Here is an 18253-nt window from a genome sequence, read left to right on the forward strand (position 1 = left end):
GAAATGAAAGCCAGGTCACATACTATGCCTCCACAGGGGTCAGAACCGTGGCACCCCCCCTCCACGAAGGGCAGGGTCATGACACCCCCCCTCAATGGGGGAGCTGCCGCGTGACACGATGCAGAGTCGGTTATCAACACGTCAGACACACGACCGTGGGCGCTGCCGTCCAGCGCAGCCAACACTGGCGGCAAGTGTCCGGCGAGCCCAGCTCCAGCGTAACCCCGAGAAGCTGGTGCAATGGCTCTGGGTAACGTCAGTTTCAATTTGGCATTCAAATACGTGGTTCAAACACAGTGCACCCAGCGACATCTTTAAAGATCTCCTGGGGCAGGAGGGAGGCAGGTCCCCCTGGGCACAACCACTGCCCCTGCCTCAGGGGGCTCCCCAACGTACCCAGGTGGCAGGACTTGCCCAGAGCCAGCAGGGCAGTGCAGGGATCAGGACGTGGGGGCCCTGCACTCCAGCCTCTAGCCCTTGCTGCCTCCTTGGCTCCTTCCCACCCTGGAGGGCTCCCAGTGTGCCAGAAAAGGCTGGCGAAGCAGGTTGTTCCCAGCCTGCCAGGCAAGAGCCCATGTCCCTGGCTCCGCAGGGGGCAGCATCTCTGCTCACCTTGTTGCCCAGGTTCCCATTGGCCTGTTTGGAGATGAGCAGCGCCGCCATGTCTGCGTGTCCCTCCTGGGCAGCGAGGTGCAGAGGCATCACGCCCTGCATGGACTCAGCATTAGCAGAGGCCCCGTACTGCAGCAGGCTGCTGGCCACCTCCAGCTGGTTCTGCTTGGCTGCAATGTGCAGGGGGGTGTAGCCGTTCTGCAGGGAGAGAGGAGCAAACAGCCCTGCTAGGTCCCAGCCAGTCCACTCCCAGGCTGGGCTCATGGCAGGACTGCTTCCCACAGCACATATCCAGGGCCCCGAGGCTTCCCTCTCTCTGCCGGAGCCAGGGTCTCTCAGCCAGGCAGCCAAAGTTCAAAGCAGGGCATGGATCTGAGAGACCACCTGTTCCAACACTGACCGGGGCCAGCCAGAAACTCCCCAGGAACTGGCAGTTATTGCTCCTGCTTGCTTCTGGCTCAGCCTTTGGCCAGTGTCCCAGGGACAGGGTGCAGACTGGACCTCCCCCGCTCGCTGTCCTGTGCTCTGCCAGGTGTTAGCGCGGAGCCTGAGCCCGTCCAGTGCAGCACCCCTCTTGCCGGGGTGTCAGCGGGGCCGTCAGGCCGGGAGGGTATTGGCGTGCAGGCCAGGCAGTGGGAGAGCCAGGCACAGGAGGCTGCGTGCACATTCGGAGAATACTGCTTCTGAAATGACCCTGTCTCCGAGGTGGCTGGACAGGTGTGTGACGAACTGGGACTGTTCTTACTGTGGTGTGTGAATGCTGACAGGGGAGGGTGACTAGGATAGTCTGCATTGGAGGATGGGAGTCTACCCGAAGGCGAATACCTGAGCGTGTAACATGAGAACCCAGGAAGGGGTTGGAGGCCAGGTGACACCTTGGCCCGGGAAACTGAACAAAGGCTGTGGGAGGGGTCGCTGAAGGCAGAGTGGGGGAAGCGGGCTGGAGAGATGGCTGGGAGGCAGAGATTGCTCTGACACCCCCCAAGGGGGGTGGGCTGGGATGCCCTGGGACCCCAAGCTGGACCTAACTGAGGGGGGCCCTGTTGTCTGTGCCTGCAAGACCTGTCTTGGACTGTATTCCTGTCATCCAAATAAACCTTCTGCTTTACTGGCTGGCTGAGAGTCATGGTGAACCGCAGGAAGCCGGGGGTGCAGGGCCCTGAGTCCCCCAATACTCCGTGACAAGGTGTATGGGACCCCGTCCAGGCCTGGCCAGTGGTTCAGAGCAGGGGCGAACCTGGCCCACTGGCTGCCAGCATGGAGGTTTCTAACTCTGGCGGTTCCCCTGGAACGTGCACAGGCCACGTGCAATTTCCCAAACTGCCAGACAGCAGCACATCTAACAGCGCTCGCCATGGAGGCCACGTCCCTCGCTGACAGCCTGCATGGGGCTCTTGTCTGCAGGTGATCCTCCCACGCAGCCGGCTCCCAGCTCCCAGCGCCAGTCAAGGGCTCCAGCCATTGGGGGGAGTGGCAGAGCAGGGAGCCGGGCAGGCTGCAGGGGAAGGAGGTGCAGAGAGCTGGGCAGGCTGTGGATGAAAGGGGAAGCGGGGAGGGTGCTCTGGAGCTGGCAGAGGGACAGGGCATGTTCAGGGTTAATTGGCTCAGCACCCTTTGCTCCCAAGTGGGCCTGCTGGTCCCTGGTGTGGCTCCGTGCCCAGTCATGGTGGAAGGGCCAGGGGCAGCCGGAGGAGGCCAATCCTGCACACAACAGGGCTGGACCACGTGGGTTCTTCTCCCAATCACAAACAGCCCAAGGCCACTGGTCCCAGCTCCGCCAGTGTCTTACCCAGGCTGAGCAGTGCGGAGAGCTCCCCTTGGGCAGCAGCAGCCTCACGATCTCCAGGTTATTGTGGTGGACAGCCACGTGCAGCGGGGTCAGGCCGTTCTGGGGGGGAAGCACAGACTGGTCAGTCGCAGCCCAGGCCCTCGGCTCCCTGGCTCCCGTGGCTGGGCGGCACTCACCTTCCCTGCCGCATTGGGGTGGGCATCATGCTCCAGCAGCACCCTGGCCACGTCCACCTTCCCGTATTTGGCTGCAACGTGGAGAGGGGTAAATCCTTTCTGAGGAGAAAGACAGAGCGTCAGGGCCACGCGCAGCGGGGTTGGGACCCGAGATGCAGGGTGTAGACTAGCCGGGACGCAAGGGAGCCCTCCTCTCTCTCCTCTTGGGAAGGCACTGAGGAGACACGTGGCCCAGGCTTCCCCAGCAGCAGCCTGACCCAGCCCCGCCTCAGCACCACCCGGGGACCCCTGCCTGGGCTGTGAGCACAGGCCGCACCATCCTACCTTAGTCATGCAGGCCTGGGAGGCCTCCTTGTCCAGCAGTGCCAGGGCGGTGTCCACATGCCCCTCCCGGGCAGTGATGTGAAGGGGGGTGTGCCCGGCTGTGGTGGCCAGGTTGGGGTTGGCATTGTTGTCCAGCAGAAGTTTCACCATGCTCGTGTGGCCAATGCGTGCGGCGCAGTGCAACGGGGTCTGGTCGTCCTGGGAGAGGAGCAGACAGCGGTTAGGGAGGGACCCACTGCCCTCTCCCAGCCCAGCCAGGGGCATGGAGGGGAGCCCATCCTCCCATGCTCGGCAGGGGCTGGCCCAAGTCAGACCAGACAGGCCACAGGTCTGATCTCCTCTTCCCAACTGAGCTCTGTGCCTTGGCAATAGGTGGGGTGATGCTTGGGGCAGCTCTTGCTCACCTGGCGGGCGTCTCCATCAGGCCAGGAACAGCTGCCTTGGGGACAGATGCGCCCTGTCAGAGTCCGGAGCCCTCTCCCCGAGTGACTGCCCTCAGGGCTCAGACCTGCCACTGGGGCATTGCATGGCACTCTGGAGAGAGACCAGCACCCATTGCCCCCAGCACCCAGCCTGGCCACAGGGAAAGGGGGAGACCCATAGAGCTGGGGACACCAACCTACCCAGGGAGCCTGGCCTCAGTGCACCCTGCCCCACAGGCACCTGCCTATATTTGCAGCTCCCCATGGTGAATGGCAGCTCCTGGTTCAGGAAGGTCCCGAACCACAAGGGGAACCCACAGACCGTTTCCCGCCATTGCACAGCCCCCGGCCCAGCTCAGCCCCAGGCAGGTGGAAGGAGAGAGGGAACCCAGCTGGCCGGAGCCCCCTCCCCGCCAGACATACCTTGGCTTTGGCATTTACTTTGGCTTTGTTCTGCAGCAGGTACTTGGCCACGTCCGTGTGCCCGGCTCTGGCCGCCATGTGCAGGGGTGTCTCCACCTTCTGCATCCAGGGACAAGGGAGAGGAGAGTGAATCGGGGGCTCCGTGCTCCCCGGGGAGCTGCCCCAGTGCAGCCTGTCAGTCACTGCATGCAGGCTTCACCCCGCGGAGAGCCTCAGGCCGAACACATGCGAGGGAGGGTCCAGGGAGACCACTTGGGAGCCTCTGCAGCTTGGAAACCCAAATGGGGATGGCAGGACCCCACACAACACACCCTCTTGCCCTGATGGGACTCACCACATTGGAGACGTTGGGGGACGCGCCGCGCTGGAGCAAGCTCTTGACGATGGACAGGTGCCCCATGAAAGCGGCCACGTGCAGAGGGGTCAGGCCAGACTGTGAGAGAGACAGGGAGGGAGTCAGCACAGCCGGCGTGGTGCCCGCGTACGGGGGATGAGAGAGAAAGGGAGGGAGTCAGCACAGCCGGCACAGTGCCCGCACATGGGGGGGACGAGAGAGACAGGCAGGGAGTCAGCACAGCCAGCGCGGTGCCCGCGTATGGGAATGAGAGAGACAGGCAGAAAGTCAGCACAGCCGGCGCGGTGCCCGCGTACGGGGGACAAGAGAGACAGGCAGGGAGTCAGCACAGCCGGCGCGGTGCCCACACACGGGGGACGAGAGTCCTCCTCCACCCCCCACTTCCAGGGGCTGACACCGGCACCGACAGACCAGGGTCCTGCTGCCAGGTGGGCTCTGCTTCCCAAGCACTGACATCAGTACCAGCTGAGACAGGCTAGCCCTAGGGAAGGGCTCGGGGGAGGAGGCCGCCCCCCCCCCCGCCCGCTTATCTCCCGAGTGTATCTGCTGGGCCTGGAGGGGGGATCTGGGGCTTGGGAAGAGCCCAGGCAGAGGGTGTCTGAGCTCCTGCTCACAGCTCTGCTCCAGGCTGCCAGCAGCCCCTGCAAGGAGCGTGGGGAAGCCCTGCTGACACAAACAGCCGCCATGGCCTTGCTGATTCCAGGGTCATCACCTTGGCTCAGTGACGGGGAGTTTCCCACGTGCCCCAACATCAGGCCTCAGGCCCCGAAGCCCTGGGGTGTCTCATGCTGGTGCCCAAATCACAGGCCGCAGGTGAGGGAGAACTGTGTCCCGGCTCCCAGATCCGGGAGGTGCCGCCGCCCAGCCCAGCTCCCCAGGCCCCCTGGCCAGGCTGGCAGAGGGGGGCTCCCTGCTCCCTCCCACCATGAGCAGTGAGCCTGAGGCACTGCTCCAAGGTGCTGCTTGGCCATGGCCTTTCTGCTCACCACATCAGAGATGGCAGCGCCACCAGAGCAAGGCACCTGGCAGGACTGGGGCCACCACCCCATGGACCGCAGCCTCCCCCGGGCTGGCCCATCCTGCTGCACTCAGGCTTGCCAGCAGCAGCACCCTGAACACAGGAAGGGCAGCCCAGGCAAGTGCGTCTCCGCAGCTGGGGCAGGGCGGAGTACCTCCGTGACAGCATCGATGGAGGCACCGGTCTTCAGCAGCAGCTCCATCACCCGGATGTGGTTCTTCTTGCAGGCGATGTGCAGGGGCGTAAAGCCGTTCTACAGACAGACAGGGAAGCGGCCGGTGTGACGAAGTGGGAATGTTCTTAATGTTTTCTCTGAATACTGTGTGGGTGCCTCAGTTTCCCCTATGCAGTTCTTAGGTATCTAGGTGGGGGGATCAGGGTGTGTGATTGTTGCAGAGCCCAAGAAGGCCCCTGTGATACTGTCTGCACAGAGAATGGCTGGCACTCTGTCTCCTGGCAACTAATGGCCTGGGCCCCTCCCCTGCAAGATGCCAACTGAAGGTGTTGGAGAACAAAGAGATCAGGTGCCTCCTGGCCCGGGAAAGGGACAAAGTCCAGAGGAGGAGGGGCTGGAGGGTGAGTCAGTTTGGGGCTGGCTGGGGATATGGAGTGAGTGCAGACGTGGGTGTCTGGCTCACTGCCCCCCAAAATGGACCTGGTAGAGGGGTCCTATTCTCTGTACCTACAAGCTCTGTTTTAGACCATGTTCCTGTCATCTAATAAACCTTACTGGCTGACTGAGAGTCACCTCTGACTGCGAAGTGGGGGTGCAGGACCCTCTGGCTTCCCCAGGACCCCGCCTGGGCGACTCACTGTGGGAAGCGCATGGAGGGGCAAAGGATGCTGAATGCTCCAAGGTCAGACCCAGGAAGGTGGAAGCCGTGTGAGCTGCTTGCCCTGAAGACAGTTTGCTCACAGAGAGGAGACTTCACCAGAGTCCTGCCTGGCTTCGTAGGGAGCAGTTCCAGAGCATCGCCCGGGGACTCCGTGACAGCCAGTCAGACCCTCGGGGCACAGTCCTCCCACTGGGTCCCCTTCCCAGCCCATGCTGCTCACCAGTGCTCGGGCATTTGGCTTGGCCCCCTTGTCCAGCAGCATCTTGGCCACGCGGTGGTGCCCGCAGTGCGCAGCCACGTGCAGCGGCGTGAGGTGGTCCAGCGTGATGTTGTCGATCTCAGCGTTGTACTGCAGCAGCAGCCGCACGCAGTCCAGGTGGTCTCCCTGAGCCGCCATGTGAATGGGCGACAGGCCATTCTGAGGGCAGGGAACAGCCTGGGCATTAGGGCAGAGCCAGGCAGGACACAGGGGCTTCCCCTGGGCCAATGGGGCACAAATCTGGCCCCTGCCAGAGACCCAGGGCAGGGAGGGGAGCTGGGGGCCCCGCACAGGGGCAGAGGATGCGTGGGGCTGGGCTGGGACCAGGGAACAAGCTGCAGCACTGCTGCCTGGCTGGCTGCGGTATGGGGACTGCATCTTTCTCAGAAGCTTGAGCCCACTGCAGGGGACGTTCTTGGCCTGGCCCCAGGAGGCAGCAGGCGGGGCGCCGAGTGAGGGCGCTGCTCGATGTGGGCTGGGGACGCCCACGCTGCCTTGTGCATCAAATCAGACCTGCTCTTCCCCACCCACGGAGCGCCAGGAGCCCACTCCAGGCTGCTGGGGCAGGCCCATGAACGCACTACGGCTCAGGGAGCCTCTAACGTGTGGGGCCTTCCCAGGTCTCTGCCCATTAGTGCCCAGCTACCATGGGCCGCTCAGGGCCCTCGCTTCCCCAGCACCCAGGGAGCAGGCCCAGGCTCCGAGGCAGAGCCAAGGCAAGGCAACACCCAGAGCCCCAGAGGCCAGGGCCAGGCACCTTGGTTTTTGCTTGGATGGGAGCCCCGTGGTCCAGCAGAATCTCCATGATTCGCACGTGTCCATTCCTGGCTGCACAGTGCAGGGGAGTCAGCTCGTCCTAGAGAACAGAGAGGGAGGTCAGGACCTCGGGGCGGGTGGGGGATGGCGAGAGACTCTGTGGACCTCAGGGATGTGAAATCAAGCGCACAAGGTACGGGAGGCTTGTCCCAGCCTGATGCTCCCTGTACGCTCCAGGAGCCAGCCACATATCTCCGTCAAGCTGCCCTCTCCCCAGGGTCCAGTGACACGCCCGCTCACCAGCCCGTCTGGACAGTGCACGCACGTGGCCAGTGGCTCCCGACGCACAAGGGCTCTGGTCTGCGGGGTGGGGTGTGTGTCTCAGGCCCATGCACGCACTAGGGTGGGGGTGGGGAACACAAGTTGGGGACACGGTGAGTCTCACCTTGGTCCTTGTCTCTATCTGGGCCCCTCGGTCCAGCAGCAGCCGCACCATGATGATGTTGCCCCGGCGGGAGGCCACATGCAGCGGAGTAATCCCATTCTAGGGGCAGAGAAACAGCATCAGAGAGTGTCGAGCTGGGAACCCCACGGGCCGTCAGAGCCCACTGCTCCACAGAGCTGGAGGGAGGACAGTCAGTGCCCATTCCCCTCGGAGCTGGGGGAGGCAGGTCGGCATGCACTGCCCCATGGAGCTGATGGGGGGACAATCACCATCCACTGCCCCACGGAGCTTGCGGGGGGCAGGCAGTGTGACGAACTGGGCATGTTCTTGATGTGTTCTTTGAATACTGAGTGGGGAGTATTGACCTGGGAAGGTGTGACGTTATTGATATAATCTGGGACCATATAGATCATTGTTGCAACCAAGGTCCTGTAGTGGCACCCAAATCTTGTATAAAGGGGGTCAAATGGGGTGTCTAAGACAAGGCTATGGTTTACTGGTTATGATTATGCTGTCTATATGTGTGTATCAATTTTGTAGTTGAAGTTATGCATATTGACTCTATACTGTCTGTATTTCAAAAAAAGAACAGGAGTACTTGTGGCACCTTAGAGACTAACAAATTTATTAGAGCATAAGCTTTCGTGGACTACAGCCCACTTCTTCGGATCCCGCTCCCCCAGGCCCCAGGCCACATGCTTGTCATGAGGACACGGGTCGTTCATGTGCCGCATGCAAGTGGGGCTGCGAGGGGGCAGCTGCCAGCAGAGCCGAGAGAGGCTGGAGGTCCCCAGCTGGGCGAAGGTGGCTGGGACAGGCGGGAGGGGACGGGCTCCATGTGGGCAGGGGTAGTAATTGCTGACTGCCATTAGGAGCCCCTGGCGAGGTAGCCGTCTGCCCAGCCCATAGGATCTCTGCTCTCCGCACACCCCAGAGCAGCCGGGCAGACTCCAGGCGGATCGTGCCATTCCGATAGCATAGCGAGACGTTCCCGAGTCCCTGCCCCTCGCTGCCGAGTGCGTGCGGCGCTGGGCTGCCTCTGACCCACCTGTGGGGTGAAGTTGACGCTAGCACCGCGGTTCAGCAGGAGCTGGGCCACGTTGAGGTTCTCATAGTGAGCCGCGATGTGCAGGGGGGTAAATCCAGTCTGGGGAGAGAAAGGGCGGGTCAGTGCAGCCCCACAGACAGACCAACTGACTGCAGACGGGCTCGGACCCTGACTGCAGCCCCCTGTCCCAGGGACCTGGGCCAGCTCCCGATTCCCTGCCCCAGCATGCTCTGCAGTGCGCTCTGAGACGGCCTGGGGCCGCAGGGCCTGGGAGGAAATGAGGCTTGCAAACCCTTCAGTGGGGAGAAGGGAGCAGGGCGGGAGTGCCAGGCTCTGGGCAGCCAGTGCAGCATGGCTTCCGGTGGGAGTGCCGGCTGACACCAGCCCTCTCAGGGGAGTCTGCGGTACCTTGGAGAGGACGTCGGCATTGGGGTCATTCTGCAGGAGCACCGCAGCTGTTCTGGTGTCATCGTTGCGAGCAGCGATGTGCAGGGCGGGCAGACGGACCTTCCCCTTCGTCCCATAGTTGATGAGGTGGGCGACCACGTTCTCATGCCCCTGCTGCAGAGCGACGGCCAGTGGCGTGAAGCCATCCTGCCGGAGACAGAAAGGGAGGTGAGATGCAGAGCAAGGGGGAGCCAGTACAGGACACGATAGCAGCACTGACCGCGGGCTCTGGGCACCAGTCCCTGCAGGGTCTCACCTCTGTGGCTACATTTTGGTTGGCGCCGCTTTCCAGCAGGAATTTGACGACTTCCAGGTGATTTTCCTGCGCTGCCATGTAGAGGGGCGTGAAGCCTTTCTGCAAACACAGAGCCATGCATGACCGTCACGGACTGCTCCTCACCCTGTAGGACCCAGAGCTCCCTGCAAGCCTGCAGCCACCCCACCCCACATGGTGAAACACAGCAGGGGTGGGAGGAGGAGTGAAACCCCAATGGCATTTGTGGGACAGAATGGATGCTGGGACTGGCCCAGGAAACCTGCCAGGGTAACACCCCTAGTCTTCAGAAAGTGCCATGGGATCTCTGAGGAGAACAAAGGGTCAAGTGCTTGGTCCATACAAGATGGGAAAGCGTCTCTACTCGCTAGTGTTAGTGAATATCCACACCTCAGCAGCACCCAGCGGCTCCAGACAGGGCCCTATTGTGCCGGGCACTTCGCAGACACAGCCAAGCTATGCGCCTCGCCAGACAGGGGACCAGTGACAGGGAGGCGATCAAATCAATGCCATCTCCCTGTCACATACCCAGTTCCTGGGTGGCTCTGTGCGTGAAGTGTGGTAACATGCTTTCCCCATCCCCGCCCCTACTCACTAAGGGCCAAGTTCGAGCTGCGTTCAGCATGCTGGGAGTACGCTGGGGGCTGACCCCTCGGAAACCTGGCCCTGGATGTTTCTCTCTCTCTCTCTCTTTCTCCAGCTCTTACTGACCTTCCAGGGGAGCAGCAGCTGCAGGCCAGCACTGGTAGCGTGGCCCTGTCCTCCTGCCATGACATTTCTAACCCTCCCTGGCCGGCCAGAGGTGCCGTGTCTGCTCAGGCACGAGGCTTGCCAATGGTTCAAGGGAAAACGGGCAGAGAAAAGCCAGCCCAGGAGTGGCCATCAGCACTGCAGGGCTGGGCAGCAGGCGGGCTCTAGGGCATGGCTACCAGCACTGTCAGGGGCCAAGCCTGGACCAGCGCACCTGCCTGGGGGCTGTTTAACACCTGGAGAGCATACTTTACCTGCGACTGCGCATTGACGTTTGCCCCATAGTTCACCAGCTCCCGGACCACGTCCTCCTGTCCCGCCAGGGCTGCGATGTGCAGGGCCGTGTTCCCCTTCTGAAACAGAGCGGGACAGGGCGAGTCAGGGTGCAGCACACGGGGCAGGGTCTGAAAGCGGCTGTGCATGGGGAAGCCAGGTAGGTGTGCTTGGAGCTGGTATTCTCGGCTGCAAGCTACTGGGGAGTGCGTACACTAGCCACGCAGGCCAAGTCTGGACTCAGGGAAACGTGTAATTCAACATGCGTTAGTTGACACCTAACCAACACATGCAAACCCCGTGTACAGACGAGCCACAGCATTTCCACACGTGTCCCAGGGGAGGGGAGGAGGGCACAGAGAGTTAATTTGCAAACAAACACTCCAGGGTGGGCAAACCCAGCGTGCACACAGGAGGGCTGTGTGCACTAGCCATGGGCATGGATTCTGTGCCAGGGAGAGGGACGAAGCATGTATGTCTGTGTGTCCCTGGTCCTGGGAGTCGAGAGGCCACACTGGGGCCACGTGGGCTGGTGGCTGTTTCCATGCTGGAGAGGCACATAGGGGGCGACTGGGAGGGATTCACAGTGTGCAGGTGGCTGTGGAGATCCTGCTTCCTGGAGAAGATCAGTGTGGGACAGGGCGCTGCTGAACGCCCATCCCAGGTGCCCCTTGCTGAGCTGGGCTTGCCTGAGACCAAGGCTGCCCCCTGCTAACTCACCCGGCAGGCTGTTCTCCCTGTGCCCCCCAGCTGCTCCCGCTGCCCTGACTGCATCTACTCCGTGAGCAGCTCTGCAGAACCACAGTCTGCCTGAGTCCCTGGGCCAGCGAGAGGGGCCCCACTGAATCTGGCCAGCTGGCACCTCGCCAGGCAGTGGAAACAGGACTCGTGTGGAGGCGAGGCCAAAGCATGGGAGTGAGACACAAAAGCAAAGAGGCAAAGGGGTGAGGGGGTGGGACAGACAGCGCAGGGAGGGACGAAGGCGGTGCAGGGAGGGGAAGGAGGCAGAGGAAGGGAGACAATAAACAAGACAGAACAAGAGACTGGAGCCAGCCCACCAGCCTGGCCACTAGTGACAGAGGAAAGGCAAGAGGGCCCCAAGTCAGCGGACAGAGCCAGTCATGGCTAGGAGCGAGTACTGAAGCAGGCAAGGCCCAGCCCCCAGCACTGGGGCGGGGAGGGGAGAGTAGGGCCTGGCCCCCTCGGGAGCGGGTACTCCTGAGCCAGCCCGACGGCTCCGTGCAGCACGCGCAGGTTGCTTGGCCCACATCCTTTTTTTCAGCACAAGGAGGAGGAGGATTTTGTACTCTACATTAAATCAATGGCAGCGCAGCCAGAAAACCCTGAGTCAGGCTCAACGGGCCGCAACTGCCAGAGCCTGGCAGGGGGAGCGGGAGCAGGAGCCGATCCATCTCCAGGCCGCGCTGCATCCCCTTTGCGGATCTCATGCCATGGATGTCAGCGCCCTCCCAACCCTGAAATGCTGGAACCGCGCCGGCAGGGAGAGGCAGACACAGGCCTCTGCAGCGTTTGCCTCTGGCTGACAGGGCAGAACGCTGACGCCACGGACACTGTGCAGTGAGTGATGTGGTGCACACAGAGCCAGGCAACCTCACAGTCCCGGCTCACTTCAGACTGTGCTGGAGGTTGCTCGTTCATCAGCCTGCTCGCCTCGCTAAAAAAGCCTTTGTCCCGCCTGTCACAAGTGAGCGCTGCTGTCCTCCGTGGTGACTTTCGGGTGAGCAAGGTGACAATGACTCGTTATTCAGAGAGCCACAGAACTACGGCTGGCCCAGGGCTGGGAGGAAGGGCCTGTGCGGTTCTGCTGGACCTGGGACAGGAGGCGCTCTCACAAGTTAGGTACCTGCTGCTGCCCTTCTCCTGGAATGCGCAGTGGTCTCCTCTTTCCCAGCATTGGAAAGCCCCCTCACTGCTCCTGGAGTGGGCTCTCCCCCTGTGCTCCCCTAGCAGGCTCTGAGCCCGAGCCTGGATTTCTTCAATTTCCACCTTTGGACCTACTCACCCAGGGATGTCTCAATGGGCTTGATCGGCGAAGCTCAGGGCACATCCTCAGTGGTCTTATCCCCGGCTGTTTCTGTAGACGAGTGCTGCTTCCCCTGCTCCGGGACCGAGCACAGCCTGATGCCCTTTGTAACCCATTCCCTCCAGGAGAGGGGTCCCTTTAGCTGAACTGGAGACACTCAAAGCCATGAATCCCACCCTGTCCTCCAGGCCAAGAGGCAGGAGAGGCACAGGGTAAGGATGGGCTTTAGTCAAAGTCTAGCCCTGCACTCCCTTAGGAGGCCCAGCAACAGCTAGAGAATGTGGGACTGTCCCTGTGCTCACGGCACCAGCTGGGAGGAGGGGGGGTGTGAGATCTGAGCACAGTCCTCCTGCTGTTAAGAGTAGCAGTGCACCTGGGCACATCTGAACCAATCGCATGGGAACAGCTGCACCTCCCTTGCTCCAGGATCATTGCAGCAAGGGCAATGGCACTGGGACAGGGCTAGAGAGAGGGACACGTGGGGCCCAGGGCAGCTGGGCCGTGCACAGAGTGTGACTGTTACTGACTAATACAGGAGGGAGCCTCCAGCAGCCCCAATCAGGATAGGGGCCCATTGTGCTGGGCCCAGCTCTGCAAGCACTAGGCACGTGTGACTAGCAGCTGCCGATGTCTGCGGGGAGACTCGGATGGTGTCTATGTGCTGAGGGCTGCAGGGCCCTAACCCTGCTCAGAAAACTGGTGTGAATGGCAGCGTGTAAACTAGGCTGGCTGGGTTCTCAGCAGGTGTGCAATGGTAGTGATTCACCAGTCCAGGGCACACACGTTTGCACTCCCATGGAATGTCAATTGGTGCAAGTGACACCACGTTAGTCCTCAGCCCCATTTCCCAGCCAGCTCACACCAGGGCTGTGATGCCAGGGCTGGGGGAGGCCCAGAAACACCTGCAGTGCCAGGCTGGGGGTCAGAACCCCGGCTCTTGGCTTCCAGGGCCAGGCGAGGAGCCCAAAGAGCTAGCTGGGGAACAGGCCCCTGAGCAGGTTTGCCAGTCCCTACATGCTGTGCATCCTCCCAGGGTGAGAAGGTGCAGTGCCTGGCACCGCCAATTACACCCATTGCCCAGTCGCTTCGTAAACGAGGGATGGAAACTAGACAGGCAGGGAAAGGACAGGGGGAGAAAGGGAAGAGGAGGTAGCAGAGACCTGGTAGCGAGTAGGAGTTGCCGGAAGGCTGTCCTCCCCATGCCCTCGGTAGGAATTGGTAGGGGAAGTAGAAGTGGGTGGCAACCTGGGAGGCAGTGACCATGAGATGGTCGAGTGCAGGATCCTGACACAAGGAAGAAAGGAGAGCAGCAGAATACGGACCCTGGACTTCAGAAAAGCGGACTTAGACTCCTTCAGAGAACAGATGGGCAGGATCTCCTGGGAGGCTAATATGAGGGAAAGAAGTCCAGGAGAGCTGGCTGTATTTTAAAGAAGCCTTATTGAGGTTGCAGGAACAAACCATCCCGATGTGCAGAAAGAATAACAAATATGGCAGGCGACCAGCTTGGCTTAACAGTGAAATCTTCAGGGAGCTTAAACACAAAAAGGAAGCTTACAAGAAGTGAAAACTTGGACAGATGCCTACGGAGGAATATAAAAATATTGCTCAAGCATGCTGGGGTGTAATCAGGAAGGCCAAAGCACAATTGGAGTTAGCAAGGAATATGAAGGGTAACAAGAAGGATTTCTGCAGGTATGTTAGCAACAAGAAGTAGTTCAGGAAAAGTGTGGGACCCCTACTGAATGGGGGAGGTAACCTAGTGACAGATGATGTGGAAAAATCTGAAATACTCAATGCTTTTTTTGCCTCAGTCTTCACAGACAAGGTCAGCTCCCACACTGCTGTCCTGAGCAACACAGTATGGGGAGGAGGTGAGCAGACCACAGTGGTGAAAGAACAGGTTAAGGACTATTTAGAAAAGCTGGACATGCACAAGTCCATGGGGCCGGATCTAATGCATCCGAGGGTGCTGAGGGAGTTGGCTGATGTGATTGCAGAGCCATTGGCCATTATCTTTGAAAACTCATGGCCATCGGGGGAGGTCCTGGATGATTGGAAAAAGGCTAATGTACTGCCCATCTTTAAAAAAGGGAAGAAGGAGAATCTGGGGAACTACAGACCAGTCAGCCTCACCTCAGTCCCTGGAAAAATCATGGAGCAGGTCCTCAAGGAATCCATTTTGAAGCACTTGGAGGAGAGGAAGGTGATCAGAAACAGTCAACATGGATTCACCAAGGGCAAGTCATGCCTGACCAACCTGACTGCCTTCTATGATGAGATAACTGGCTCTGTGGATATGGGGAAAGTGGTGGACGAGATATATCTTGACTTTAGCAAAGCTTTTGATACGGTCTCCCACAGTATTCTTGCTAGCAAGTTAAAAAAGTATGGATTGGATGAATGGACTATAAGGTGGATAGAAAGCTGGATAGATCGTCGGGCTCAATGGGTAATGATTAACCCCTCAATGTCTAGTTGGCAGTCGGTATCAAGCAGAGTGCCCCAGGGGTCTGTCCTGGGGCCAGTTTTATTCAACATCTTCATTAATGATCTGGATGATGGGATGGATTGCACCCTCAGCAAGTTCATGGATGACACTAAACCGGGGGGAGAGGTAGATACACTGGAGGGTAGAGATAGGGTCCAGGGTGACCTAGGCAAATTGGAGGATTGGGCTAAAAGAAATCTGATGAGGTTCAACAAGGACAAGTGCAGAGTCATGCACTTAGGATGGAAGAATCCCATGCACTGCTACAGGCTGGGGACCGACTGGCTAAGTGCCAGTTCTGCAGAAAAGGACCTTGGGATTACAGTGGATGAGAAGCTGGACATGAGTCAACAATGTGCCCTTGTCGCCAAGAAGGCTAACGGCATATTGGGCTGCATTAGTAGGAGCATTGGCAGCAGATCGAGGGAAGTGATTATTCCCCTCTATTTGGCACTGGTGAGGCAAATCTGAAATATTGCATCCAGTTTTGGGCCCCCCTTTACAGAAAGGATGTGGACAAATTGGAGAGAGTCCAGCAGAAGGCAATGAAAATTATTGGGGGACTGGGGGACATGGCTTATGAGGAGAGGCTGAGGGAACTGAGCTTGTTTAGTCTGCAGAAGAGAAGAGTGAGAGGGGATTTGATAGCAGACTTCAACTACCTGAAGGGGGGTTCCAAAGAGGATGGATCTCAGCTGTTCTCAGTGGTGGCAGATGACAGAACAAGGAGCAATGGTCTCAAGTTGCAGTGGGGAGGTCCAGGTTGGATAGTAGGAAAAACTTTTTCACTAGGAGGATGGTGAAGCACTGGAATGGGTTACCTAGGGAGGTGGTGGAATCTCCTTCCTTAGAGGTTTTTAAGGCCTGGCTTGACAAAGCCCTGGCTGGGATGATTTAGTTGGGAATTGGTCCTGCTTTGAGCAGGGGGTTGGACTAGATGACCTCCTGAGGTCTCTTCCAACCCTAATCTTCTACGATTCCTCTATCCCTGTCATCCAACTGGGAGTCCCGCAGTGCTTCACACACAACATGGACAAAGGCCCCTGCACCCCAGGAGGCAGGTCAGTATCCCCTGCCCCAGTTTATAGAGCAGAGAGGGGAAGGAACCTGCCCAAGGCTGCAGAGAGAAGCTGTGGCAGAGACAGAAACAGAACCCATGTCTCCCAAGTGTCAGCCCAGTGCCATTGCTACAAGCCCAGCCTCCCCCGGGTACAATGTGGGCAAAGGATGTGCTGAGCCCCCATTACCCACCCGTGCCAGCCCTTACCTTGGTTGTCGTTTCTAAAACGATTTCCTTGTGCAGCAGCTCAGCCACCATCTTCACGTGGCCTTCCTTGGAGGCCAGATGCAGGGCATTCAGCCCGTTCTGGAATGAGCAGAGAGGCGGGCTGGTTAGCGAGGTTGGGGAACACACTCATGGAAACTGGGGGCAGCAGAGGGGAACCCTGCTGCCATGGAGCCCATGGAGCCGGGGCTGCAAACACAAAGCCCACGAAGCTGCATGGAGCAGAGCGAAGCCCTGGGCCACCAGTTGCTAACAACGTTGAGCCTTTAAATACCAGCTACCCTAGACCCAATGCAGATCTATCATGCTGCCCCACGATACAGACGGGGAAACAGAGGCAGGTGTAACTTGCTCGAGGTCTCAGAGCTGGGACTACGATTCAGCAGTTCCTGGTGCCCAGCCAGTTTGCTCTCCTTGCGAATTGCTCCTCTCGAAGCAGGGACATCAGAATCCCAGAGCTATAAACCCTGGTGAGGAGCTGCTGCCTCAGGAGATCAGCTCACATCAGCATCCAGATGGAGCGAGGAGAATCCACTGGCACCTGGTGTTTTGGTGCCTGCTATCTGCCCACCCACAGTGCTCCTGTGCCAGACAAACCTACCAGCATCTGGCAGCAGCATCACCACCCCATCATCGTTCCTCCAGCAATGCCCCAGTGCCAACGCTCTGCACAGCGGGCTACTAGGTTTAGCACAAACTCCCACCAGCCACGCCAAAACCAGGACTCCCAGCAACACCCACCGCCCCAGCTGGGACAAACGCCTTGTGGTGCTGCTCTGACCGCTGCCTGCTCTACTCACACACACCCTGCTGCCTGTCAGGGCCCAAATCTCTGCCCAGGTCGCTTTGAGCCCAGACGCTGATTGGGCCCAACTGTGCTCTCACACCAGTTCCTGCTGCCTTAGACCATGCCAGCGCCCTCGGGCCTGCCCAATGGCTCTTGCTGCGAGAGAGGGTTTCTGCAGCAAGAAGCTCCTGCGTTGAGGCTGCCTCTGAGCAGATGCCACCCCCATGTGCCCACCCCTCCCCCTTCAGATGGTGCTGCAATCGGTATGTGTGGTGGGCCCTGCACTGGCAGGGCGCCCCAGGCCCCTGGTGTCTGGGATGCCACTGGCTGCTGCAGGTGAACACAAGTGTCCCAACTGTTTTCCCTTTGCCAGCACAATGCTCCACTCCTCCAGGCATTTGCTCTTAGTATAGGCATGGCAGCAGCACTAGGGGCCCTGCTCAGAGACCAGGAACCCTCGGGCTAGGCACAGTACAAACCCCGGCTCACTCCCAGTACATTGGACCCAGAGCTGTGGGCTCCAAAGCCTCAGCTGGGAGCAGCCCTCCCTACCCCTGGGGAGTCCTGCCCAGAGCCCCTTCCCAGAGGGTGTCTTTACAAGGCAGGCGCTGCAGCAGGGGAAGCAGCGGGAGTGTTTGCCCTGCTGTCAGAGCCCGACGCCGAGACGCTGCACAGCAGCTGCTGATGCAGTCTTCTCCCTGCAGGAGCACCTTGCACTGGAGGATGAAGGCTGACGTAGTACTTGGTGCTGGAGCTTACTTGGGAGCCATGGCACCGTGAGGGGCATGTGCTATGGATTGGGCTCAATGAACTCCGGGAGCCATGAGCAGCTCCATGAGAAAGATAACGACACTACAACAATGCAGCTCTCCCTGCCCATGCAGAGCCCCGGGGCTCATCTGCTCACTTTGGAGGTCCTGGAAAATCCCCACCCTGGCACAATGACATTTATACGATGGGCTCAGCTCAACCCCCACAGCGCACAACTGGGAATGACTTACTGTCCCTGCTGAAGAGGGCCCAGCACTAGGTGCTGCAGGTCAGCATTACGGTGCCTTGGCAGGGCAAAGGTGGGTGTGCACGCGCCCAGAGCTCGGCTAGCAAGGGCTGCAGGTTAGGACTGGACTGCACTGGACCAGCCGGGAGGGACAAGTCTGCAGAAGCCCTAACATTCACCAACATTGAAATAAAAACTTAAAATGTAGCTTGGAGCTCTGTCTGGGCCACTGATCATATCAGAAGCAGCAGCTGCCTCTAACCTTGGCTCCAGACACAGGCACACAAAACCCACCAGGTATCAGAGGAAATGCCCCAGGGGAACATTTTTCACTGAAGTTACCATACAAAACATTAGCTGCAAATATTAGGTCATTTTCTTCCATCAGCAGAAGAACCAGTTGCAGAGGCCTGTGTCCAATGGCAAATGACTTTCACACGTC

General features: G+C 59.6%; 1 protein-coding gene across 10 annotated transcripts in view; it reads right to left on the reverse strand.

Annotated features, from left to right (window-relative positions):
• The window catches only part of ANK1 (ankyrin 1), a 146117-nt gene that overhangs the window by 28136 nt on the left and 99728 nt on the right, over positions 1-18253 (reverse strand). For all 10 annotated transcript variants that reach the window (XM_034762038.1, XM_034762036.1, XM_034762037.1 and 7 more), the window contains 15 exons: positions 16010-16108; positions 10189-10287; positions 9167-9265; positions 8872-9057; positions 8464-8562; positions 7416-7514; positions 6972-7070; positions 6176-6373; positions 5274-5372; positions 4081-4179; positions 3747-3845; positions 2902-3099; positions 2578-2676; positions 2402-2500; positions 613-810 (listed from right to left, as the gene is read on the reverse strand). In XM_034762038.1, coding sequence (XP_034617929.1) covers positions 613-810; positions 2402-2500; positions 2578-2676; positions 2902-3099; positions 3747-3845; positions 4081-4179; positions 5274-5372; positions 6176-6373; positions 6972-7070; positions 7416-7514; positions 8464-8562; positions 8872-9057; positions 9167-9265; positions 10189-10287; positions 16010-16108 — 1869 coding nt within the window. The remainder of the gene's footprint in view (positions 1-612; positions 811-2401; positions 2501-2577; positions 2677-2901; positions 3100-3746; positions 3846-4080; positions 4180-5273; positions 5373-6175; positions 6374-6971; positions 7071-7415; positions 7515-8463; positions 8563-8871; positions 9058-9166; positions 9266-10188; positions 10288-16009; positions 16109-18253) is intronic.

This window comes from Trachemys scripta, chromosome 2 (genome assembly GCF_013100865.1).
Source record: "Trachemys scripta elegans isolate TJP31775 chromosome 2, CAS_Tse_1.0, whole genome shotgun sequence".
Taxonomy (NCBI): domain Eukaryota; kingdom Metazoa; phylum Chordata; order Testudines; family Emydidae; genus Trachemys; species Trachemys scripta.